Source organism: Lynx canadensis, chromosome D3, assembly GCF_007474595.2.
Source record: "Lynx canadensis isolate LIC74 chromosome D3, mLynCan4.pri.v2, whole genome shotgun sequence".
NCBI lineage: Eukaryota > Metazoa > Chordata > Mammalia > Carnivora > Felidae > Lynx > Lynx canadensis.
This window is the reverse complement of record NC_044314.2, coordinates 59,847,699-59,873,243: the sequence shown is the minus strand read 5'-3', so window position 1 is coordinate 59,873,243 and position 25,545 is coordinate 59,847,699. Positions and strand designations below refer to the sequence as shown.

At 45.9% G+C, this 25,545-nt stretch overlaps 1 protein-coding gene across 1 annotated transcript in view; it reads right to left on the bottom strand.

Moving 5' to 3' along the window:
- Positions 1-920: 920 nt before the first annotated feature.
- The window catches only part of RAB31 (RAB31, member RAS oncogene family), a 131,921-nt gene continuing 107,296 nt past the window's right edge, over positions 921-25,545 (bottom strand). The window contains 2 exon segments of the mRNA XM_032595386.1: positions 921-4,323; positions 17,823-17,932. Coding sequence (XP_032451277.1) covers positions 4,226-4,323; positions 17,823-17,932 — 208 coding nt within the window. The 3' untranslated portion in view covers positions 921-4,225.

Genomic DNA, 25,545 nt, shown 5'->3' with positions numbered 1-25,545 from the left:
TAACACGGCAAAATGCACTAATAAAGCACATACCTTGAAATTACCAGACGCTATCATTTGGTCATATTGGCTTCAGAGTTTTCTATCATGAAACAGATAAAAATTACTGCTAGTTTATTGCCCTTCGTTCCCTTCCCTGATGCTGTTTGCTTGCCTGCCTCCCCAGAGGTAAGCGTGATAGAGAAATTGGTGTTTTTCCTTCTAATGCCTCCTTTACACACACACACATTCACAAACAACATACATTATTGTTTTTGTGTCAATTTAGATGCTCTTGTACTTCTTCAGCTTGCTTTATTGACTCATTCAGGCCACAGCTCTGTTGCTCAGGCTGTGCACTGCATAGCTCCTGAAGGTCTTTCACACAAGCCACGGTGAGAGTGTTTCCCTTGGGAGTGTGCAGTACGTAGCCCCACGCTCCACATCCTGGGTTTTTTTTTAATTTGTTTTAATGTTTCTATTTTATTTTTGAGAGACAGACATGTTTGTGAGTGGGGGAGGGGCAGACAGAGAGGGAGACACAGAATCCGAAGCAGGCTGTCAGCACAGAGCCCGACGCGGGGCTCGAACTCACGGACCGCGAGATCACGACCTGAGCCGAAGTCAGATGCTTAACCGACCGAGCCACCCAGGTGCCCCTCCACAATCCTGTTTTGAGATACATATTGATGTGTGAGAGATCTTGCATTCATTTTCATTACCCTGTCATTTTCATCGTGTGACTGTGCCACATTTTATTACTGATTTCCTTAGGGGAAGACACTTTGCTGTTGCAAACAGCGCCAGCCAACATCCTTCTACACGTCCTCGTGTGCACACGTACGCAAATGTCTCTGGGGAATCACCTTTCTCTATTCCGAGGTGACTGTGGTTTAAAGAAAACTACCCTGCTGGGCATTAGAAGACAAAGACAAAGCAGGTAAAACTTACAATATTTATTAGTATGAATCAGTGTTTGTTAAACTCAAGATAACAGATACAGTTGGGCGATGTTGAGGGCAATGGCTTACTATAGAATACAAGGTGGAGAGACCCTAATCGTCTGCCGCAGTGTCTTCTATATGTGAGAACTGGGTCCAGCCCAGACAGAAGCCCTTTATAAAAACACGAGAAAAAGGAACGGTTTACACGGCAGAGCACTGACACTGGATCACTGGGTCTGCTTTCAACGATGGCGGTTGAAAGAGTGCCCTAGACACCAAATGGGTCTGAATACAGCTCCGAGCCCTTTCGTTTACAAGCTGGCTTGTAATTCAGCCCGCTGTGAGCACTGCAGAGCAAGGTGGCGTCCCGCCAGAGGGGCTCAGCTTCAGCCACCATATGCTACACTCCTTGATCTGAAAGCAAAGATTTCTGTCATCCAAACCTCCCTCAGAAAATGAATTCAGGGCTCATTGGGGGCACAGCCCTTTCGTTGGCTAGAAGTTAGTTTTAGGCCTTCAACCCTCTCTCGTCTGCAAGGTAACGTCCCATTCGGCACCCTGATGTACCATGTCAACCGTAAAATGGCAAGTCAATTATGTACCTACATAAAACGTTTGCATGACTCCAGCGCCATCGTGGGGGATCCCACGGGGAAATAACCCCCGTGAGAACCCGTGCCTACACGGTGCAACACATAGGCACGTGTCGGTGGTAACAAATACAAAATCATATTTACACATATACACGCCCGTGAAAGGAAAGAAAACGGAAGGAGAACAGCAACGTTTGGAAAATTATGTGAAGGGTTTCCATCACGTGAAACTTCTTGACGTTTTGGGCCTTTACGTAATATCACGTGGTTCTAAGTCAACTATCAGAACAGCCAGGACGTGATCGCGAGGCCAAAGAAAGTCGGAAAGCTTCGTTGTGGACAAAGCGCGAGCGTCTGTCTTCAGAGAAGACTCTGTGTTTGCATGAATGCTTGTGCCCAAATGCCGTGTACTCTCTTCACCAACCGCTCGGAGTACTGATTATGTACCTATTGCCATCTGACTGGCCTGAATAGTTAAGGCGGTACAGAAAGGTAAAGGAGTGGTTCACACCCTCGATGTGCTTCTGGAAGAAAACCCTGGGCTCATACGTGGGTTGCTCGCTCGCTGCATGTGATTAACATCAGCTATTTTCATGCAAGCTGCAACCTCCGAAGGCCCAGACCAAGGCTGTGAACCCCACTGGGAGGTGTTAGCACCTTAGCTGGGCCACCAGAACAGCTGTCTAGAGACAGACCCAGGTTCTCAGGGACCACTGGATGAGGAAAGGCTCCACGACAAGCCCGCGTGCCACCTGGAAAGGGGTCGTTCCATCTGCAGCCCCAGTTGTTTAACTTTCAAAAGGGGCACGACAGTCACTCGGCTTGCAAGCAGAGTTGACGATGTGGAGGAAACTCTAAAAAGCCCAGCAGGGGCCCTGCTGAGACATCCCAGTGCCACTTGCTAGCAGTTTTTGAGGTGCCTGTCTGGGAGAGCTAAGAGGCCCTCCTGAACCAAAAGTAAGTTTCTCCAGCCTGCACATCCTAAGATGGTCACGCTACTCTTTGCCATCGAGGTGCGACAGTTGACGCTATCCGACTGACAGCATATTCTTGAGTTAAAAACAAAACAGAACACCTCAGTCTGCGATTTCCGCCTGTTTTCTTGATTGCAGTCCTCACAAATTAGTGTCAGCTTGGCCGCGGTCTCTCAGCGACTCTCGCTTTTTGTTGGCGGTGATCTCAGCACCTCTAACCTGTCTAGAGCAGGGTGGGCACAGCCATGACAGGACTCGGAAGCAGCAGCTCGCACTGGGTTCCTGGGAGTTTGAGGTCTTCTGTCCGCTCACAATCTCTCTCCTGGCTTTTACATTATAGGTTTTCTACTAAAGTTTGCTGGGTCTTGAATGTTCCTACCAAAAGAGGGAACCAGCCAGCCCTGTTACCAGGCTGCCTGATTACCCCCACGCAAGGCATGGATCCAAACATCCTTTAAGAATTTCCCTCCAATATAAGCCCTAATAGGAAGCCAAGGGCTTCTTGATCCCAGATATTGATGGACGTCCGAATGGTAATAAGATTTGGATTTCCAATGGAAATAGCTTTTCTTCCTTTCCATGCCTTCTCTCCCTTTCCTTCCATCGGATTCAGGCATCTTTAATTAATTGAGCAGACAGGGCATCTAGAAGGGAAGGTTTTATGAAAGCCTACTGTCAGCTAATTAGCATTCCAGGGTGGGACCTCCGGGTAGCCCTAGCGCCCACCTGCCCAAGCCTGGCATCTTCTAGAACGCTTTCTCCAATTCTGTAATGCCGGGGGTCTAGAATCTTAAGGTGCTGGTGCTCCCTCTGGCTGGCTTTCCTGTAACCTATTAATTGATATTATTCGGGGTGTGCCCTAAGATCCAAACTGGAACATCCCCTGGTTAATTTGCCCCCTAGATATGATGCCGTGACATACTGTCTTAGTAAAATCATAGTCTGTGCATTCACCTTCCCTAAGAGGGTAGGCGTTTATTGCTGTGGAGACGATCATACCAGACAGTCTCTGGAAAAATATTTATATCCTACATCTGTCACCACTTACACGGTAACTACTTAAATGATTCTTTCAAACTAGGCCTCCCACTCCCAAAATTGCATGCGGTATCTTAGTCAGATTTGGTGTGTTTATATATGACTGAAGGAAAACGGGCACCACGTAAAAGAGATGTAGACAACAGTTTCTAATACATCTTTCTCCACTTTCATCATGGCTCAAGTCTGTAGCTTGAGTGATGGGCCAATCACACTCCATTGAAAGGTAAATTAAATTAAATTAAATTAAATTAAATGAACCTTTCAGTGAAGGCTGGTCAGGAAACAGAGGCAATGGCACTGAAGAACTTAATGAAATGGGGCTGGGGAGCACAGGAAATCAGAATGGATCACCACTTTGGACTCTCACACATATTAAGCCGATGTGGCTGCTGTACAAATTTAAGAATATTTTAAGGTTTTTAACAACAACAACAACAACAACAATAACAAATCAGTTGTACTTGTGACCTAACACCTGTTCCCTCCCGTTTGCATTTCATGCACCAAAGGCCATTTTGTGGCAGTGTGGTGGATTTTTCTAGAAGCCTTTCCCAGGGACAGTTCCTGCCCCACCACTGCAGGTCTTCTAGGATGCCAAGCCAGCATCCCACTTCTCCCTATGTGGGGTGCCAGGCTGCCGAGAGTGGGAGGTCGGCTCTGGCTTCTTCAAGTACTGTGGACCATGGCCCACGGGTCAGCAGCACCGCCGGCTGGCTTGCGTGGCTGGCTTCCCAAGTTTGATGGCTCCATTGTTTCCATTTTCATGGGGGTCCAAGGGTGGGATCTGGCGACCTGGAACAAAGAGGAGGCCAGGGTTGAGTTTCTCCACTCTAGTCGGTACCACATACGCATTGTGACCCTGCTTCAACACCTCCCCTTAATGTTTGGGTTGTACACGGAGTAGAGGGGTCCAGGCTCTTTTCCCTCCCTCCCTCCCTCCCTCCTTGTTCTGCTGCATGAAGTTGGACTCCTGTTTAGGAAGTTGAGGAAAAGTAAAAGCAGCCTCCTGAGAATGTGGATCTCCCTGGATCTGGAACCCCGTGCTCCAGAGGAAGGGGCAAAGTTCCCAGCCACCTTCTCCAAACCAGCAAGGGCCCACCGCTTCCTCTCCAGCCCTCCCACGGGTCTGTCCTACCGGAATGAGCTCCTGCATGGCAGCAAGGCTTCCACAGTAACTGTGAGGGCTCATCTTTTCTGCTTCTTCAAGTAGAACCCGACTGGGAATTGTAATCTTCCTAAGAATATCATCTGTTAACACCTAGCTCCCCATCCTGCATGCTGCCGTGTGCAAATAATCTTATTCTTACTTAATGTAATTTTAAGAAGTGTCCTAGAGTCTCTGCAAAGAAACACAACGTAAAGATTAAAAAGGCGATCGTGGAGGATGGGGAGGTGGTAGCGAAAGGGTATGTGGTTTCTTTTTGGGATGATAAAGATAGTCTCTTTTTTTAATGTTTAATTATTTTTGAAAGAGAGAGTGTGCACGCTCACGCGTGAGCGGGGGAGGGGCGGGGGAGGCGGGGACAGAGGATCTGAAGTAGGGCTCCACCCTGACAATGGACAGCCCAACGCAGGGCTCGAAATCAAGCACCAAACCGCGAGATCCTGACCTGAGCAGAAGTCAGCCGCTTAACCGACTGAGCCACTCAGGCCCCCCGAGATGATAAAGATGTGCCCAAACTGACCGTGCTCTTGGATGAACATCTTCGTGAATATGCTAAAAGCTACTGAATTGTACACTTCGAACTGATGAAATGTATAGCACGTGAGTTTTAGGTCAATACAGCGGCCTTTACAAAAGGCGACGGGATCTGGAAATAATATTTGTTTAGAACCTCGCAGTTTGCAAAGATGTTCACAGACACTGTCTCCACTTAATCCTGGGAGGTCGGCGTGATGGCTGTTAGTCTCATTGTTTTACCAAGCCTCAGACATCTCAGGTTACATGCTGAAAGGCACATCCACAGCAAGTGGCGCGTGTGGCTCTTTAATTATAACCTACATCTTGATTTTCTGATGGGTCCCGAAGCCTGTGTCCTTCTAACTGCCCCGCGTTAGCCCTCTGTGCTACATTCCTATGCCCCATAAAAAGTAAAGGTTGTTCAGATGAGCTCATCAGCATATCAGTTCACTAAATAATCAGGGATTAGAAATGGAAGGGAAATCAGTTCCAAAGACAAAGTCCTTCAGTGCCAGTGGATGTTACCTGCGGACTATAAAGAGTCAAATTGCCTGGAAGAGGCAGAAAGAGTCGATGACAAAGATATTGATGTATTGCGCAGATCGGGTGATATGGCCACTCATCAAAGCCCAACCAGAGAGGTTAAGGTCATTGGCAGTTGGCCCAAATCCGAAATCAATGGTAGAACTCTTCATCTCACTATGAAGCGGATGAGAAGATTCCAATAACTTCTGAAGCTACTACTCCAGTCAGTTCCCGGACAGCCGACCAAACTATGCAGAGCTGTTGCACACGGGTCTCCAAACAGCTCAGTCCTGATCCAGAAGCAACTGAGAATGTCAGTACGTCCTCTTCTCCTTTGGACACGCTGTGGTGTTTTTTTGTTTTTTTTTTTTTGTTTTTTTTAATTAGTCATAATTAAAAGGAAGTAAACAAAATGCTCCTTCTAGTTTGTCAATCTTAAGCGATAGAGGGGAAAGTTCCCGACGACTACCCATAGCCTGATTTGTTTAGGTCAGATCTTGCCAATCAAGCGTTACTTCCTCCCCAAGAGGAAGCGCTGTGTTTGGGAGGAATGATGGTGCCCAGTTATATCATTATTTAAATGTGTAAGATTTCAGGTGCCTCCTGGATGTGTTCGGTGCTGCAACAGGGGCTTTTGCTTTTGCATCTGGAACACTTGGGGCCAAGATTATAACTCTGACTGGTGGAAGCCGTTGCCCTAGTTAACTAAGACAAGTACCGTTGACTGATTACTATTTTTGACAATATCAGAATCAACGTCCTATGCCAACATCAACTTCATGTTATTCTTCGGTTGTTAACTCTAAAGTCAGCAAAGTAGAATTACGCTATTAGCCCTCTCATCTTTGACTTTTTCCACATGCCTCATGCTGTAAGTTTTCGTAAGGTTTTTCCTATGACATGCACCCCAAATACAAAAGAACCTTATGCATACAACACACATTGAAGTCACAAAGGTAGAGTGAAAATCTAGAGACAAAGGGCATATGGAAGGCACAATGGGAATGAATGTCCGGGCAACCCATCCCCATCTGCCTTGCTCTGTCCTTCCTCCTCCCTCTTTCCTGCCTCCCACTTCTCTCCTCCACGGGCAGTAACCACGACAATGTTTAGAACACAAGGTTCAGGAGACCCACATCATGCCTCAAGCAGACTCCTTTGTTTTAAACTGTTAGCAGTGTTTTCGAATCAGTCGTTCAGCCTGGCTTCGTAGAGGCACCGGGTCCCGTGTATCTTCAGAATATGCAAAATCTCACTGATTGGAACAAAGTATTTCTCAAAGACAGAGTTAGACTTCGTTTTTCTCCTCTGATAAAAAGAGTGCTGAGATCTGAGAGGTGGTGTCGCGGTTACGTGAACTTGGACAAGCTAGTTAGTGTTTTCAAGACTTCCTTTCCTCGCCTATAAAAAGAATGTGAGACAGTAACTTGACAGCTGCCGTCCATATCCCTCCATGGCCACTACCAATGTGGGAGGAACTAACGGCAATAAACGGGGCCTGGGTGCCCCTCGGGTGGAGTCTGCATGGGGAGCAGGGCTCAGGTACTAGAAGCGGGACCCGTCCTGCTCTCCTACAAAACACAACCTGGGAACGGGGCCACCCATCCCCGCTTCAAACAGTGAGAAGAAAGGAAATGCTTCCATTTTAGGGCAGAGGTTGAGGAAAGCTGAGTCATAACGACGAGGCAAGCACCTTAAAAAGAGAAGGAAGCCAACAGTCCTGTGAAAACACAAGAGCTCCGATCTTGTGATCTGAGTTATTTGGAACTTACTGAAAGGTGAAATGCACTTAGACAAAGGAACGGCTCTGGAAAACGGCCAAGGCATTTTGTACCAAGGTGATCACACAACTCAATCGGTATTAATTACATGGGCATAGAATAGGACAAATATATTAGAGACACAAACATCTGAAAAGGCTCTCAGCATCATCCTTTGTGGGTTTCCACTCTTACAAAATGTCCTTTGAGTACACGATCTCCGTAATGGGTCATCCTTGAGCAGAAATCCCAGGCCAGGGTGTTTATTTTAACAAGGTTCAGATTGTGTAAGATTCTGCTTGGGAAAAGTTCAAGGGCCGTTTTTTTGTTTTGTTTTGGTTTTTGTTTTTTTTTTTGTTTTTTTTTTTTGAAATTCAGTTTTCCCGAAAGTTGACAGCCCAGAGGAAAAACAGGTTTTATAAACGGTTCCTCAGGAATGCGATACGTGAAAAAACAAATTGCAGGCCTATAAATGTGATCATGGCTCTGGACTGGGGACCGTAAACGCTTTCACACACAACAAAAATAAAACAGCGTGCTTGGCTACAGCTGTCCTTCCTTCTTGGGTGCAGGACGGGCCATTCCCTGCACGAGCCTGGAGGCCTCCCCGGTTAATTCTGCTGTTCACATTCTTCTCCCCTTTCATCGCAGTTTAGGATTTACTTGGCTCGGCCATTTTCTGTTGAGTGTTAGAGGTGCTGGCATAATTGCTCTCTAACTTCCATTTCCTGATCCTGATTTTCGGAATCACCCTGATTAGTAAACTGACCAATAGGACTTGAAAGTAGTTAGCCTTGATAATGGCCTTCAAGCCTCTCCATTTAGAGAGGGGTGTCTCTATGGAACACTGCCCTTACAATGGGGACAGGGGGGACACTCGTGCCGCTTGAGTCGTTCAAAACTGCCCTTTAACTGCTATAAAGAAGATAATCTTGGAATTACTAGATGACCTTGAATGTTAGAGTCTAGACCCAAAAAATGAGCTAACATTCTATATAGGATCAGAATGACTTAGGAGACACACAGTGAGTTTCGCCAGGAGCTTGCAGGAAGTCCAGGTCAAAGATAAGGACAGCCTTGACCTTGGTGACATTAAGAGAAGTAGAGGAGCACCTGGCTGGCTTAGTTGGAGGCGTGTGGGACTCTCGATCCCAGGGTTGTGAGTTCAAACCCTACATTGCGGGTAGAGATTAAAGATTAATAAACAAATAAATAGTAGAAAGAGAAGTAGGAAACAAGGATGGACGGGATTGCAGGAAGATACTTGGGAGGATGTGACAATTGACTGGAAGTAGGGTGACGAGAGGGATAGAGAAAAGCAAAGATAGGGGCCCCTGGGTGGTTCAGTAGGTTAAGCTGTGCTGACAGCTCAGAGCCTGGAGCCTGCTTTGGATTCTGTGTCTCTCTCTCTCTCTGTCTCTCTCCCTCTGCCCTTCCTCCACTCTGTCTCTCTCTCAAAAAAAATAAATAACATTAAAACAAAAAAAAAGAGAAAAGCAAAGATAAATGTCTAGGTTGCTGAAGGAATGGTGACATTCACAGAGAGGGAAGAGGGGGAGGTCACCACTGGCTGTTAGACCAAGATGCCAGATAGCTTCAAAACGGGGAGGCCTAAGTTACTTGAAAATCATTAGACTTCCTTACCATTCAAGGGCATCTTTTCCTTTTATTTTTCTTTTGAAATTAATAGACCCCATTGATTGAATAGTTTTAGGTTTACAGAAAAAGTTGAGCATATCGTACAGAAAGCTCCTAAGACTCCTCCCCCTCATTCCCAACTTTCCCCCTTTTAACGACTTGCACAACTGGGGAACATTTATTACGAGTGACGAACCACCATTGATTATTACGAACTAAAGTCCACATGATACATTAGGGCTCATTTTGGGCTCATTTTATCAACATCCTCTGGGTTTTGATAAATACATAATGGTAGGCATTCACCATGACACATAGAATAGTTTCACCGCCCTAAAATCCTCTGTGCTCCACTATTCATCCCTCCCGCCTTCCTTCCGTGAGCCTGTGGTGACCACTGATCTTTCTACTGTCCCTATAGGTTTGCCTTTTCCAGAATGTCACGTAGTTGGAATCCTATAGTATGTAGCCTTTTCTGACTGGCTTCTTATCACTTAGTAAGACGCATTTATTCATGCACATCTTTCTATGGCCTGATAGCTCATTTCTTATTACTGAAGGATTATTCCATTGAATAGGATACGTCCCCTCAATTTTTTATTTTAACACTTAAAACATGACACAAAAACACAAGCCACAAGGGGTGCCTGGGTGGCCCAGTCAGTTAAACATCCAACTCTTGACTTTGGCTCAGGTTGTGATCTCACAGTTTGTGAGTTTGAGCCCCACATCAGGTTCTGTGCTGATGGGGCAGAGTGTGCTTGGGATTCTCTCTCTCTCTCTCTCTCTCTCTCTCTCTCTCCCCCCTTCCCCTGTGTGCATGCTCTCCCAATCTCAAAATAAATAAGTAAATAAACAAACTCAAAAAAAAAAACACCACAAGCCACAAGGGAAAAATCTAACAAATCAGACTTCATCAAAATTAAAAACTTCTGCTCTTCCAAAGACATTGTCAAGAAAATGAAAAGGTAAGCCACAATCTGAGAGACGATATTTGAAAAAACAAATATCTGATAACACGTATCCAAAATATACAAATAATCTTTAAAACTCAACAATAAGAGGGGTGCCTGGGTGGCTCAGTTGGTTGAGTGCCCGACTTCAGCTCAGGTCATGATCTTACGGCTTGTGAGTTTGAGCCCCACGTCGGGCTCTGTGCTGACAGCTCGGAGCCTGGAGCCTGCTTGGGATTCTGTGTCTCATTCTCTCTCTGCCCCTCCCCCACTTGTGCTCTGTCTCTCTCTGTCTCTCAAAAATAAGTAAATGTAAAAAAAAAAATCTAAAAAAAATTAAAAACAACCCTCAACAATAAGAAAGCAAACAACTCAATACAAAACAGGCAAAATTTAAACCAACTCTTCTCCAAAGAAGACACAAGGATTGCAAATAAGCACATAAGAAAGCACTCAACGTTGTTAGTCATTAAGAAGATGGACATTGAAAACACAAGGAGAGGGGCGCCTGGGTGGCTCAGTTGGTTGAGCGTCTGACTTAGGCTCAGGTCATGATCTCGCAGTTTGTGAGTTCAAGCCCCACATCGGGCTCTGTGCTGACAGCTCAGGGCCTGGAGCCGGCTTCGGATTCCACGTCTCCCTCTTTCTCTCTGCCCCTCCCCGTGTGCGTGCATGCATGCTCTCGCTCTCAAAAATAAATAAATAAACTTAAAACAAACAAACAACGACAAAAAGAAATTGCATGATTCCCTCATGGAGAGGCAATCTCTTGCGCAAGAGGCTTAAAATACATAGCAACCGATCACTCTGTGTGAAATTTATTTGCATCCTGATCCAGACAAACTGTAAAATGCAAACAAAGAAACCATTTAGGGCAAACATGAGCCATATTTGGCGATATTGATATGATAACGGTATTGTGATTACTAATGTAATAATGAAATTGTTATGTAAAAAAAGTTACATTCTGAAAATATTTACAGGTGAAATCTGGAATTTCCTTCAAAATAATTCAGGTGGAGGAGAGTGAGGGGGAATGTGGGGGTAGAGATGAAATCAGCTTGCTTATGAGTGCATGCTGGTTCACTATGGTATTTGGTTTACTGGTGTATATTCAACAAATTTTCCAAAATAAAGCCTGATTTAAAAACAATTTTTTTTAACATTTTTATTTATTTTTGAGAGAGAGGCAGAGCACGAGTAGGGGAGGGGCAGAGAGAGAGGGAGACACAGAATCCGAAGCAGGCTCCAGGCTCCGAGCTGTCAGCACAGAGCCCAACTTCAGGGCTCGAATCCACCAACCATGAGATCATGAGATCACGACCTGAGCCGAAGTCAGACACTTAACCAACTGAGCCACCCAGGTGCCCCAAAAGCAAAAGAGAGAGAGAGAGAGAGAGAGAGAGCACATGAGCAGGGGAGGGGCAGGAAGGGGGGGAGGAGAGAGAGAGAGAGAGAGAGAGAGAGAGAGAACGCAAAGCAGGCTCCACGCTGTCAGCACAGAGCTGGAACCCACAAACTGGGAGATCATGACCTAAGTGGAAACCAAGAGCCAGCCGCTTAACCAACTGAGCCACCCAGCTGCCCAAGTCTGATTTTATTTTTGGTTTTGTTCCTGTTCCCTGGAATCTCACCACCATGAAACAACCACTATTCACATTTTAAGCCTACGTATGTATCCCTCCACCTGTTGCCCAGAATACATTGTTTACTTACTATATACACTACTTGGTTCAGACTTTATAAAATCAAGATATTATACGAACCAGTCTGTAACTTCTGTTTCACATTCGGCAATTTATCTTTTCATGTCAGGAATACAGATATACATCATCATCTTAAATCACTAGTTTATACTGGTGTATCGTGGTTGGTTTGTTGTTTTTTTTTTTTAAACGATTTCCCACCTTTGGGACGGTTAAGTCATTTCTTGTTTTTCACCATTATGAATAATGTTATCCTAAACTGCCATAGGCAATGAGCAGTGAGGCAGACTAGAAGTTGCAGGCATGGTTCCGGAGGCCCTGTCAGCCTTCTAACACCGGCTGCTTGCTTAGTAGCTCTGTGACCTAGAGCAGGTTACAGACCTCTCCAAGCCTTAATGTCCGCGTGTGTAAAACAGGGATGGCAACAGCGGCCTATTCCACAGGACAAATGGTGTACTGATGAGTTAATATACATGTAAGCAATTTCAACAATGGGACAGAATGCGAACTTGCTAGGTGTTAGACATTACTGCTACATTTTGCACCCCTGATCAGTGTCTGCTTCAGAATCATCAGGATAAAAGACAACGCATGTTCAGGGCTTTTGATACCCCCATGTGTCCATATTCTGAAAACTACATTATTTCACAGACATCCCCTATTATTGCAGTCCCTAAATTAACTTTTTGGATGTAAGAAAGTAGACAGGAGATGAAGGTCTTTGTCCTTTCCTGCGACTTAATGGCCAAACTTACCTTCATTGGACAGCTTGCTACAGTACTATGAAATTTGCAAATGCTTTGTTTTGTTTTTAAATTTCTTTCTCCTGCTCCAAACAAAAAGTAACTACTGGAGAATTTCAAAAATCCAGAGCACTTAAAATAGCTAACACTCCGTGCAAAGAATGATCACAGAACAAAACCTGATCACTGCCCACAAGTCTCAACTTCCTGCCTGTCGAATGAACACTCTATTCTGATTTCTCCAAACCAATGTGCTTGTACCTCTAATTATATTCACTTGTAAAAATATTTCTCACCTCGTTCTCAATCTGCTAACCAACCAACAAAAAACCTAGTTTGATGTCCACAATGTCTCCAGATGTGATTTTCAGAAGAAAGCCCTGTGTTCTCTTGTCCATTCAAATTAACCAGAACAAAAGCACAGCTGTCTGGCCGAGGTCCCACCCCCAAACAGACCTTCTTCTGGTGAGCCTGCAGCCCCACCTCTTTTTGCCCTCAGGGAGAGTTAAAAACACCACCACCACCACCAAAATGGTATTGGAGTTGAAATGATTAAAATCCACAAACCAAAACTTGTGTTTCTCACACTCCAGAATCCAGTCGGCCAAGCTCGCAACAGATGCAGCCCCAAGAGAACCTGCTCATTGGCTGGCCGTCCTCATTCCAGGATCGGGGACCCAGGGAGCACGGAGCACACGGCTCTCTCCCTCGGCCCCCCCCGGCCGGCCTGTTCCCCGTGTTACTGGCTCCGCTTCCGAAAAATTTTTGAAATTCGCGTCCACGCCCCTCCCGGTCCCAGCCTCCTCTCTCCGGCGTGACTGCAGCGGCACCCTAATCGGGGAGCCATTTCCAACCTTCCTCCCCCTGTCCACTCCCCAAGGGTGATCGTTCAGCGTGTACTGGGTATGCCACACCCCCCTTAAAATCCTCGCGAGCCTTCCAGAATATCACCTCCTTCTTCCCAATGCAACGCCCGAGCAAGGACCTGGCTCCGTCTCCACACTCCCCACCCGGGGATGCCGGAGCTCGCCACCTGCCGTCCTGCGGCCTCCTTTCTGCTAAATGCAGCCCACCGCTTCCGGCCTCAGGAACTCAGCTCACGGTGCTCACTCGACTTGAGGCTCCTCCTGAGCTCTTTGCCCAAGTGGACTGTCCCCATTTTCCAGGTCCAGCTTCAAATCATTTCCCTGGGAAGATCTCCCCCACCGATCTCAAGTCCCCACCTGCCACTATTCCTGCAATCCTTGTTCTTTTGCTTCAAAGCATTTATTACAACGTGTCGTCATATACCCATTTGGCTCTCTGCCGACAGGTGTCATCCAACCTTAAGTCCCCGTAGAAGACTGACTGTGTTTCACTTGATCTGGTGACCACACTGAATTACTACCTCCGGGAATATCATGAGGCGGGGAGGAAGATCCAAATTCAAAAAACCGAATTTGGCACTATCCTGTCTACGCGTCTTAGCTTCACGGGGAACACGACAGAGCAAGACCTGCTCGAGGAGAACTTGCACGAGGTGCACACCATGTCCTTTTAACGCGCTCACTGAATTGAACCACTTAAAAGTGTTCAAGTGTCAGAACGACGGGGGAAACCGGAGGTAACCTCGGGAGCCACCCATGAGAGTTGGGGCAGGCTTTGTGAAGGAAAAAGACATGAACTGGACCTTCGAGGAATTAAGGTTTGCAGGAAGGAGAAGAGAAGCATCGCATTGATGGCCAGAGACAGCTAGTGGATGGAAGAGGAGATCAAGGCAAGGCCCGGAGCTCCGGACCCTGCCTTTCAGGATTACAGAGTCAGGCAGAGAGTAGTTGGCCAGAAGAGTTGGGTTTTCATTTGTGACACTGTAATGAGTAAACGGCAACAAGAATATTCTTTGTGCTTTCACACACCAACCGGAACACTCAAAGGTGCCACAATTTTCGTGGCCAAGAAGAATTATGTCTTAACTCAAAGAGGAAAACTGATGTTCAAGTTAAAGGCATGAGACCTCAAGAAAGGAACAGAAACAGCTCTGGGGAGAAATGCATGGAAGGGAATGAGCCATATGCAGTGGGGCAAAGGAGATCCAAAAATGTCATCGAGGAGAGGGTCCCTGGAAGAATGCCAGTCAGAGCACAGTGTGGGGACAGACCGTGTGCCAATCCCGCCCCCCCCCCCAAAATAAAACAGGGCAGCACCTTTACAGGCTCCTTTATAGGGTAGCTTTAGCCTTTGAAAACAGATAATATTTCGTGAAACAATTTCCTGTTAGTAAATACATTAACTCCTGCTCAGAAAACACAGTGGTCTCCTTTCTGCTTTAGAAACACCCTGGGAACACAGAAGAGGAACGTTGGTCTCTTCACCCAAGTCGATACGAATTAATTTTGCTTAAACACCCCTTCTTAAAGGGCTTTTACTCTCACCACTTTTACTGTTTCCTTTCTCCCAGGCACGTTTGTCTCTGGAACACTGCTTTGAGGAGCATACAAGTCAGCAATACCCCATTCTATTTTGAGCACAGGAGGATCACATGTAACACAAGTAGGAGCAGGAGAGAAAACATAAATGCAAAGTCGGCCGCAGTGTATTTAGTTGTACTTGGTACTGCATTTCAAGTCAACCTGTAATTAGGCTACAACACCCTGTGGTGAAGAAATTCACCCGAAGGAGTGAAGACGCCCCAGCGCTTACAGCACCTACCTACGAGGTCTTGCTGTGGGCCGAGTATCTAGAAGCTTCTTTGCTAAGGCAATTTTTTTTTTCTTTTTTGAGAGAGCGGGCGAGCAGGGGAGGGGCAAAGGGGGGAGAGAGAGAGTAAGAGAGAGAGAGAAAGAATCTCAAACAGGTTCCGCAGCCCTCGTAGCGCCCAACGCAGGGCTTGATCTCACGACCCTGGGATCACAACCCAATCAAGAGTCAAAGGCTTAACTGACTGAGGAACCCAGGTGCTCTGTAAGGCAGTGTTAACCAAAGTATAACGAAACAGAAGCAGGAACTTGTTTCTTTGACCTGGAAGACAAAGTGATACAGCTGTTCTACGGCTTATACAGGAATTAATTATTTGAAGCCATCATTACCCACTGCTTTAAGCAAAACACTTGCTTTTTCTTAAATGAAGCGGACCACCAAGATCTTGGGAATTCCTTACTCAAAGTCCCCATCACCTTGAGCCATAAAGTCCTCCTAGGGGTGAACAGGTATATACTGGCTGGACCGCCCAAAAAAATATCTTTCAAGTGGAGATGTTAACACTTGCTCGGCTTAGGCTTATTTTCTTCCTTGCGGTTATTTCGCTCTTCGTTTTAATAATGATCTGTGTAAGCCTCAGGAAGTCTCCCAGCTCATGTAGAATCCTTAAGCTGACTCTCAGGTATGCAGAGCGCTGTGTTTCCTTCACTGGGCACTGCTGGCCGCACCATCTGCCTTCAGGGCTAAAGCTGGGGGAAGGGCTCTAGAACATATAAGGAGCTGCACAAAGGGAAGGGGTCAATGTCATCAGGAGCTCTCTAGCATCACTAAGCAAAACCTTTAACCCAAACAAAGTGCTGAATGGTCGCACCACTTGCCTAACACACCAGAAAAGCCAGACGCTGCCAGAAAAGAATGAGTTTGATCCGAGGGAAAATGAGGTTAATGGAATGAGTTCAAGCCAAACTCTCTTAAGAGGCCGCCCAGCATTCCACAGCTACAGAGGACAGCTGAGCATTCCATCTATGGCCCATTTTCAGGACGGAGCAGGAGTCTGGGGATCCAGGGTTTCCAACATAAAATTACAGCCTACCACCCTCAAGTTCAACCACGAAGGTCAATGCACTTGGATTGACGCTATTTTGTTGAGGGGTGAAATAACAGCGGGCGAACGAATCCTTCTGAAGGAGGATGGGAGGGAAGGTGACGTGGACCCCCATGAACACATGAGGCTGGGCCGTGCAGGCCTTAGCTGTGCGTTCTTGCGCATTTCCGTATCATGTAAGTAACCCCGGTCAGAGTCCTCCATCTCCAGTGAATTCCCCATCAAGCCAAGAGAAACAAACACAATAATCCCTGCTGTGGGTTCTCAGAGCCTAAAGTAAGGAACCAAAACCAGTTAAAAGGAAATCAAATCTGTTCTGGGAAACGAAGGCCCCTCGGACGTTGAGAGCACCGCCAACTATGACCTCAGGCAGAAGAGAGATCAAACCGTCAGTTTCCCCTCTGGAATTCCCTTCTGGAATTGTCTGGGGCCAGATAAGATCTTTGGGAACAACTGCCAACTGTTCAGGGGTTCAACTTTTCATGAGGCGGGGACCCTGGGCCTCTGCACCTCAGTAAACATGGACGCTTCTGCAAAGTCCCCGATTATGCTCTGGAGGCATCTCAGGACAGTTTCTCAAGACAGCTGTCAGCAGGTAGCTCTCTGAGGGGACGCAGCGCAGACATCTTTACCAAAGAAGCTGTGAAGGGGAAATCTGGCCATCAGCTGGGAAACAGCTCTGAAATAAAGCTTACATATGGGGAACCAGCATAAAGGAAGAGAATTATAATGTGACCCTGAACAGGAGACAAAGAAGAGAGCGGACCTTCCACTAACTGATCAGAAATGAGAGAAACCTTTACAAAATCGACTGTCTGCCCAGTGCCCAATTTCTGGTTTTGAGGGGTGGAGACTCAGTTTTTGTTGATGACCCCCCGGCAAAAGAAATCACTAACTTATTTTTGGGTCCTTCCGTTTAATGCACGACGTTAGTTTTCTATACCTTATCGCTACTTATTTTATTTCTCTTCCCCTCAACATACGAACATAAAATGCTATCACATACACAACCTTTTTTAAGTTTATTTATTTTAAGACAGAGAGAGAGAGAGAAGAGAGAACCAGCAGGGGAGGGGCAGAGAGACGGGGAGACAGAAGACCTGAAGGGGGGCTCTGCACTGACAGAAGAGAGCCTGATGTGGGGCTCGAACCCACGAACCGCGAGATCACGACCTGAGCCTAAGTTGGACGGCAACTGACGGAGCCACCCAGGTGCCCCATACTCAACCGTTAAATTAAAATGACTTATTTTGCAACAGAGGTACTTCGTTTTGATTCACAAAACACAGAATCAACAGGTTAAAGCACAGAGCTATAGAAATTCAGAATCGGGAGGCACATATAGGTCCAGACTCACGAGTACAGACTGAGACTTTTATGTCCATGGCATCAAGACAAATTCACACCGAGGGAAAGCTTGAGTGCAGCCCTCTGTGATTTTATGCTTTGACTCCCAGAAGCATACAAATGCAGGCAAAGCTGAAAATGCAATTCAGGTACTTACTGATTCCTTGAAAGAGCTCTTCGATATTAATAGCATTTTTTGCACTTGTTTCAACCACGACGGCACCTATGGATTCGGCATATTCCTTAGCGTCCTTCAAGGGAACTTCCCTGGAAAAGAGGTCACACCCGGACAGAAATGAATGCTCATTTGTAAAATATAAATAACCCAACAGACCAACAAAAAGCTCACGTGGAAACAGCTCCTTTACTGTCCTGCAGGATGACTCGATTGCTCAGCAAGTATTGAAAACCTAGTATGGGGGGGCGCCTGGGTGGCGCAGTCGGTTAAGCGTCCGACTTCAGCCAGGTCACGATCTCGCGGTCTGTGAGTTCGAGCCCCGCGTCAGGCTCTGGGCTGATGCCTCAGAGCCTGGAGCCTGTTTCCGATTCTGTGTCTCCCTCTCTCTCTGCCCCTCCCCCGTTCATGCTCTGTCTCTCTCTGTCCCAAAAGTAGATAAACGTTGAAAAAAAAATAAAAAAGTAAAGGAACTTACTATAAAAAAATAAAAAAAGAAAAAAAAAATAAAAAAAAAAAAAAAGAAAACCTAGTATGGGGAGAACACTTTAAAATCTGGTCTCTGGCATCCCTGGAGGTTAAGATGTGCATGTATAAAATGCTGTCCCTGGTCACAGAGGGGAAGAATTCTAGATCATTAGAAAAACTCGTTATGAAGATGGCAGCATATATTCCAGCTTTCAGAGTTAGGGCTGATTGCAATTCTTTTCCCGTAAAAATGACTCATTATATATTTTCAAAATTTTGTGCATGCGTGTGCATGGTCCTGCACACACACATGCTTTTGTAGAATTTTTGCATGTTGTCTTTCACAAATCAGAGAGAGTATGTGACATGATTTGAAGGTCTGGTAATTGATGTGGTCATAGCTACAATGCAATATGACATAACCGGACTTTCACCTTTAAGAGGCTGTTCCTGCAAAGGACGTGAACTCTATATTTAAATGAATAATCCAGAAAAGACATTTATTGATCTATTTTTAACGTGCAGATGCTGTGGCGGATCTGAAGGTTAAAAAGACACCGGTCCTATTCTCTAGAAGTTTAGTCATTTATTCAACAGGTATTTATTGCGCGGCTATTATATACCAGTCTCTCTGGTAGGTGCTAGAGAAAACAGTAATCCCCATCTTCCGGAACCTACCTGAGAGCAAAGACAAACATCCATAGTTACTCTAACCCACAACACGGTAACATCTGCAATATGGGGATAATAAAGATGCAATAAAGCACTTCAGAATCATCGGAAGTGTACAGAAATACAGGAAGTACAGGAGTACAGGAAATGTACAGGAGTACAGGAAGTGATGCGTTTCGATCGATGGAATCTGGGAAGATGAGTGGAGTGCGGTCAAGAAGGGCGTAGAACATGAATAAGAATTTGTGATGCCATCACCTGAAAAAGGCCCCAAGGCAGGGGAGTACCTCATCCCCAGATACTGTTAAAAATCAATTCTGGGGCGCCTGGGTGGCGCAGTTGGTTAAGCGTCCGACTTCAGCCAGGTCACGATCTCGCGGTCCGTGAGTTCGAGCCCCGCGTCAGGCTCTGGGCTGATGGCTCGGAGCCTGGAGCCTGTTTCCGATTCTGTGTCTCCCTCTCTCTCTGCCCCTCCCCCGTTCATGCTCTGTCTCTCTCTGTCCCAAAAATAAATAAACGTTGAAAAAAAAAATTAAAAAAAAAAAATCAATTCTGCACCCAGCTCTGCCTTGGATGGAAAGGGTGGATTTGCAAGTGAATGGTCTCAATGGAGAGGAGGTCTTGAGATGGAAGGGGGTGGCCAGGAGGAACCACAGCAGATGGGCTAGAAGACACCCCACACCTGTCTCATGCCCAGCTGCCGCTGAAGGACAGGAGGGCAACAGGGTCAGCACCACATTCTAGCGGAAAACGGTACACAAAATAGGCTACAGTGGGGAGTGAGGAGAAGAATTTGGAAGCCCCTCTCATGCTGTGGCCGAGAGAAAATACAATGCTGGACTAGATGCATGGCTACAGGAAAGAAGAAACGTGGACAGAAAATCAAAACTGGGAGCAGGGTGACGAGACTGTATCCCTCTCCCACCTCCTTCCCGTTGCTTCACCCCTCCAAATGCCTCCTGAATGGTTGTAACTGGCTTATAAAGTTACTGGGGAAATCGTCCTTGGCATTTAAATTCTTTGCGGACCCCAAATCATATGAGACGAGGGCTTTTCGGGTGCCAGCTGGAGAAGGGCCCAAGGAGGCAGCCGTGGTAAAGGCAGCTGCCCTTGGATTCCAAACCAGAGAAAAAAAGCCTCTTGAGTCATGTCCCTTGGAATCTGTTCTTCCATAATCTTTCTTACCAAAGACCCACTGGGAAAAACCATGCTCCTGAATCTGTACTCTCTATTGTTTTCAACATACAAGCCCCAGGCTGCTCACTAAGATTGAAGGGGGAAAAAAAAAAAAAAAGAAACTTGAGTTCTTTGATGGCAATGAGTTTTACATTTAAAACATTCCAGAAAAGGGCTCTTCTGCCTTCGGGTTGGCATGTTACCCTAGTTTTCGTTTCTTTCTGGCAGTCTTTATCAAACCACAAATAGAAGGGTGGGGCTCATCTCTGCCCAAATGTGGTTTCAGGTAAGACAAGCCATGTCCTGCTAATGTCTACCTGGGGTACGGGTGATTCTGGCCAGCAAGGAAGCTTTGGAGACCCCTTAAGTGAGAGCAGATTACAAATACAGTTAAATGTTTCCTTAGCCCCCCTTTCCTGAGTCCCTTTGTGAGGGAAAGAGGAATAGCATAGTTTTTGCCAGGATTAAGGCAAATGGCTTTAACACACAAACCAAAATATCCGTCCTGAGCATAAGAGTAAAAGCCCACATGGGCTGATTATCTCACAGTCTACAACACCAGACCTTGAAATGGAGAGATAAGAAAAGTGTGTCCTCACATTCTTCCATGTTTAGAAATGGTCTCATGAAATAAATGATTCTTCCAAAGGGAATCAGTGAACCAGGGGTGGAGGCAGGGTCTAATCGAAGACCCTCTGGCTCTGCCCACTTGGCTCCCATCAGGCCTTGAGCAACATAACCACCCAATGGGCACCCATGTTCCTGAGGCCATTCTTTCCATCATTATAGACAAAGAATATGTGAGGTTCAAAAGATCCTCACGCTGTAATACACTGGAGTCAAGGGTGGAAGCAAGGGACGGGCATAGCCCATCCTAAAGAAGAGGCTCTTACTCTGAGGCTGGAGGGCCAGTGAAAGTCCTTCTAACAATGAACCGAGACCAGAAGGACCAACCACTCTTGGGTCTGTCAAAATATATTTCCTCTACGGTGATATAAAAAGAAATACGTATGTGCTCCTTCTTGCTTCTCGGCACAGACTTCCTGAAACCAGGAAGTTTCCTATGTGGCAGGCGTGTCTTCTGTTGTTCACAAAGGCCCCCCCTTATGCCACACCTGAGTTTCTTATAGGAAGGGGCCCCTAGGGAGCTTCAGATGGGGGCTGGCTGCCAAACGATCCAACCCCACGATTAGAGGGTTGAAACTCTCAGCCCCGCTCTCCAACCCTGGGGAGGGGAGAACTGGAGACGGATTCAATCCTGACTAAATAATAAAACCTCAGGGGAAACTCGCGAACACAGGCTCGGAGAGGTTTGAGTTGGTGAACACGTTGAGGTGCTGGGATGGTGACAACCCATACCCTGCTCTATTCTTCCCTTCCATTTGCCTGATCCTGAGTTGTATCCTTTATAGGAACATTGTAATCCTAAGTCTCACGCTCCAGACTGAGAACTCTGTTCTAGTGAGTTATCAAAACCGAGGTGGAGGGGACATGGGAACCTTCAAATTGGTAGTCTGCTGGGCAGAAGTGGGGTTAACTTCTTAACCAAGGCTTGCATCTGATATGGGAAATGGACGGGTGGGGGCAGTCCTGTGGGACTGAGTCCTTCGTTTGCGGGATCTGTGCTAACTCCAGGGGGTTACCGTCAGAAGTGAACTGAATGGCAGGACACCCAGCTGGTGTCGGCAAATGGTGCTTGGAACAAACAGGTATAGCTACGGTCTGAAGAAGAACCTTACAACCGTGAGGATTTCCTTCCTCAGAGACTCTTGCAGGTTCTTAAAAGAGCAACCAACTGGGAACGCCTCCAGCTGCAGTTCAGCAGAGGCCCACTGCACGACCCTCAAGGCTGGAAGGCTGCCATCACTGGCCCGCGATAACGATTACAGGAGACTGTGGCATCTAGTGGCTTTTGTTCATTTTTTGCGGCAAATACTTATCAAGCGTCTGCCATATGCTGGGCATCGTGCTAGGCATTGGAACAGGTGAACAGAGACTAATTAATTTGCCCAACCCAAGGTTTCAACAGAGCTAGTCAATTTTGATGGAAAAGACTGTTTTTTCCGACTTTCTAGACCAACCCGTGTACAGAATTGCGGACTCCTAGAAATCACCCACGAGAGTTATTGCACAGCAGCCAGGAAGTGTAGACTGGGAGTCCTCCCTGGGTGCCCCTCCCACCGCTGCTCCTTCGCCCTCTCTTAAGAGCTGATGGTTTTCTGCCTACCTTATGTGTCAGCATCACATCACCCGGGGTTTCTTTCTTGACCATCTGCGGTCCTACCCCCACTGGAGAGCAGCCACAGGCAGGCCGAGTAGTCAGGATAGAGGTTAGGATGCAAAACCAGGCCTGGTTCCCTCTGGAGCCAGTGGGAGACATGCAGGGCAGAGAAAGTGGGAAAGCTGGCGACCATGGGGGAGGCTACTGTCCAGTTACCAGGAAAACACTAAATTCAAGGCACTGTCAGAAGACACGAGACTCAGAGTCAGAACCAAGAACTGAGTGATGGGGAGAGACAGCAATACTGGCCAGGCTTAGGGGTAGAAACACACAAAAGGGGAGTCTTTCTCTAACCCATTTTGTATTTGAACGCGGTCCACACCAGCGACCTGTCACGTGTCTCGGGCCACAGCACTCAGAGGCTCTCCGTGGGGGGGGGGGGGGGGGGGGTCAGGAAACAGCATTCTTGTGGGCTCCAGAGTTTCAACGGGCTGTGCTGCCCCACCAGGGTCCTTGTTTTGTTGTTCGTGATGTAACCTGGCAACATGGCAGCTGACTCATTTTCATTTCAGAGGTATTTAATTCTCCATGGTCCTCCTCCTTTGATGGCACAGAGAGAGGAAGGCACGTACCCCCAGGAGTTCCTGCAGCCCTAACCGGAGAGGGAGGGGGATCAAACCAGCAGGCTAAAGGCAGAGTAATGCTCTATCCCCACTAGGGGTTCATTGGGAAGGTTCAGTTCCATGGGTTCCCCCTGAAAGTCAATGGATCCAGGCGACTTCCACTGAGCCTCCACGCCTGTGTCTCCCCCACCCCACACACCTGTGCCTCCCCTGCCCCAGGTCTTATGCCCCTCATTTTACCAGATGGGGCGAATGCTCTATAACCATTCTACATGTCAAGAAATTTGATCTTGGGGCGCCTGGGTGGCTCGGTCGGTTAAGCGTCCGACTTCGGCTCAGGTCATGATCTCACGGCCCGTGAGTTCGAGCCCCGCATCGGGCTCTGTGCTGACCGCTCAGAGCCTGCAGCCTGTTTCAGATTCTGTGTCTCCCTCTCTCTCTGCCCCTCCCCTGTTCATGCTCTGTCTCTCTCTGTCTCAAAAGTAAATAAACGTTGAAAAAAATTTAAAAAAAAAAAAAAGAAATTTGATCTTATAAAGTGCCCAACACAATACCTGGCACATAGTAAGTACTGTATCAACATTTCATTAACAAATCGTGACAAAGCTCCATCAGCAAGGGTGGTGGCACGGCACCAGTTTCTTAGAGAATGCCACCAAAAGGATCGAGGAAATGATGCAAGTGGAGGAAACAAGTAAACACGAGGCTCTAACTGCTTCAGAACTTGAAGGTCCTTCATGGGTTTATTTGAGTCAACCCCTGTATTTTACGACACAGGAAGGCCTCCAGGCCAGTCATCACTGTTCCAAAGAAGAATGGGTGAATACAGGCTAGATCAGCCAACTCATAAGATACATTAAGTTTGATAAATTACCCCAAGATTAAGTTGTAAACATATTTTGTAAACATAAATCCAACACACTGGAAGCCCTTTCTGCATGAAAAAAATCTGACATTAATTCCAAGGAACCTGTATTCAAAGACAGCGAGCAACTTTTCGTAAGCCATGAATGTTTCTTGTTCTGTGATGTTCTTGTACATGTTTTCTAACCACTTTGGTTTGGATTTTTTTATTTATTTATTCATAAGTGCTCTTTGCAGATGAAGAAACCTAGCCCTTTGTAATATATTTTCCACATTTCTTCAGCTTATCACTTGTGTTGAGATCTCTGCCACACAGTAGTTTTTATATAGTCAGATTTATTGATCATTTTCCTCTATGGTTTCTGAGTTTTGTATCATGATTAAACAGTTCATTACAATTTCAAGATTATTTTTAACAGTCATCTGCTTTCTCTAACTTTTATGGTTTTGTTATTTTACACTTAAATCCTTGTTCCAAGGGTGCCTGGGTGGCTCAGTCAGTTAAGCGTCTGACTTTGGCCCAGGTCATAATCTCACAGTTTTGTGAGTTCAAGCCCTGTGTCGGGCTCTGTGCTGACAGCTCAGAGCCTGGAGCCTGCTTCGGATTCTGTGTCTCCCTCTCTCTCTGCCCCTGCCCTGCTTGTGCTCTCTCTCTCTCTCTCAAAAGTAAATAATTATTTTTTAAAAAACCCTTGTTCCATTTTGAATTTATTTTTTTCTCATTTCCCCCGATGACTAGCTAATTATTCCAAAACCATTAAATGATTTATCTCTTTTTATATTTACTTAAATATCATCTTTGTCACATACTGAATCTATGTATTTCACCCTGTTTCTTGATTCTCTACTCTGTTCATTGATTTTTCTGTCCAATTCTGTGACAATGTTATATTGTTTTATTATCGAATCATTAAAATAGATATCAACATCTGCTGGGATTAGTCCCTCCAATACTATTTTTATCTGTTTATTTTTTCTAGATGAATTTTAGGATCATTTTGTAAAACTTCTTGAATGTTGTTTTGGTAATTTGAGTGGAATCCCAGTAAATTCATGGTTTAATTTAGAGCAAACTGACATTTTTACAGTATGAGTTTTCCTATCCGAGGAAAAAGTACACATTGTCATTTATTTAAATGTTTTATGTCCAACATAGATTGTTAAGTTTTATCTATATAGTTCTTGCTCAATTTTTTGCTAAATTCATTCCTAGGATTTAAAATACTTCCAAATTTTAAAAACTACACACACACCAGAAAAGTTTATTTCTAGCTATTTGACATTTGTATTGCTAATATAAAGAGAGTTTTAATGTCAGATTGGTTTTCTAATTGGTTCTTATTTGTACATAGGTGAAGAATAATTATGAGGTAGACAATCATGGTTTTCCTAATCCTGCTAGCAATTCAGAAACTTCCTATGAAAACGAGGATCACATGATTCATATATCAGATTGGCCAAGCTGTAACAGTTTAATATCTGCAGTGTTAGAGCAGAGAGAGAGAGAGAGACAGAGAGACAGAGAGAGAATGTGATGCTCATGCACTGTTGGCAGGCTGGCCATGTGATCTCAAAGAGCTCATGGAAGGTTAAATGCAGAAAAACCGTATCCTCTAAGAAGTTTCCAGGTAGCTTAGAGCAGGTGCAGAAAAGTCCTCATTTTCTTGGAAAATTAAACACA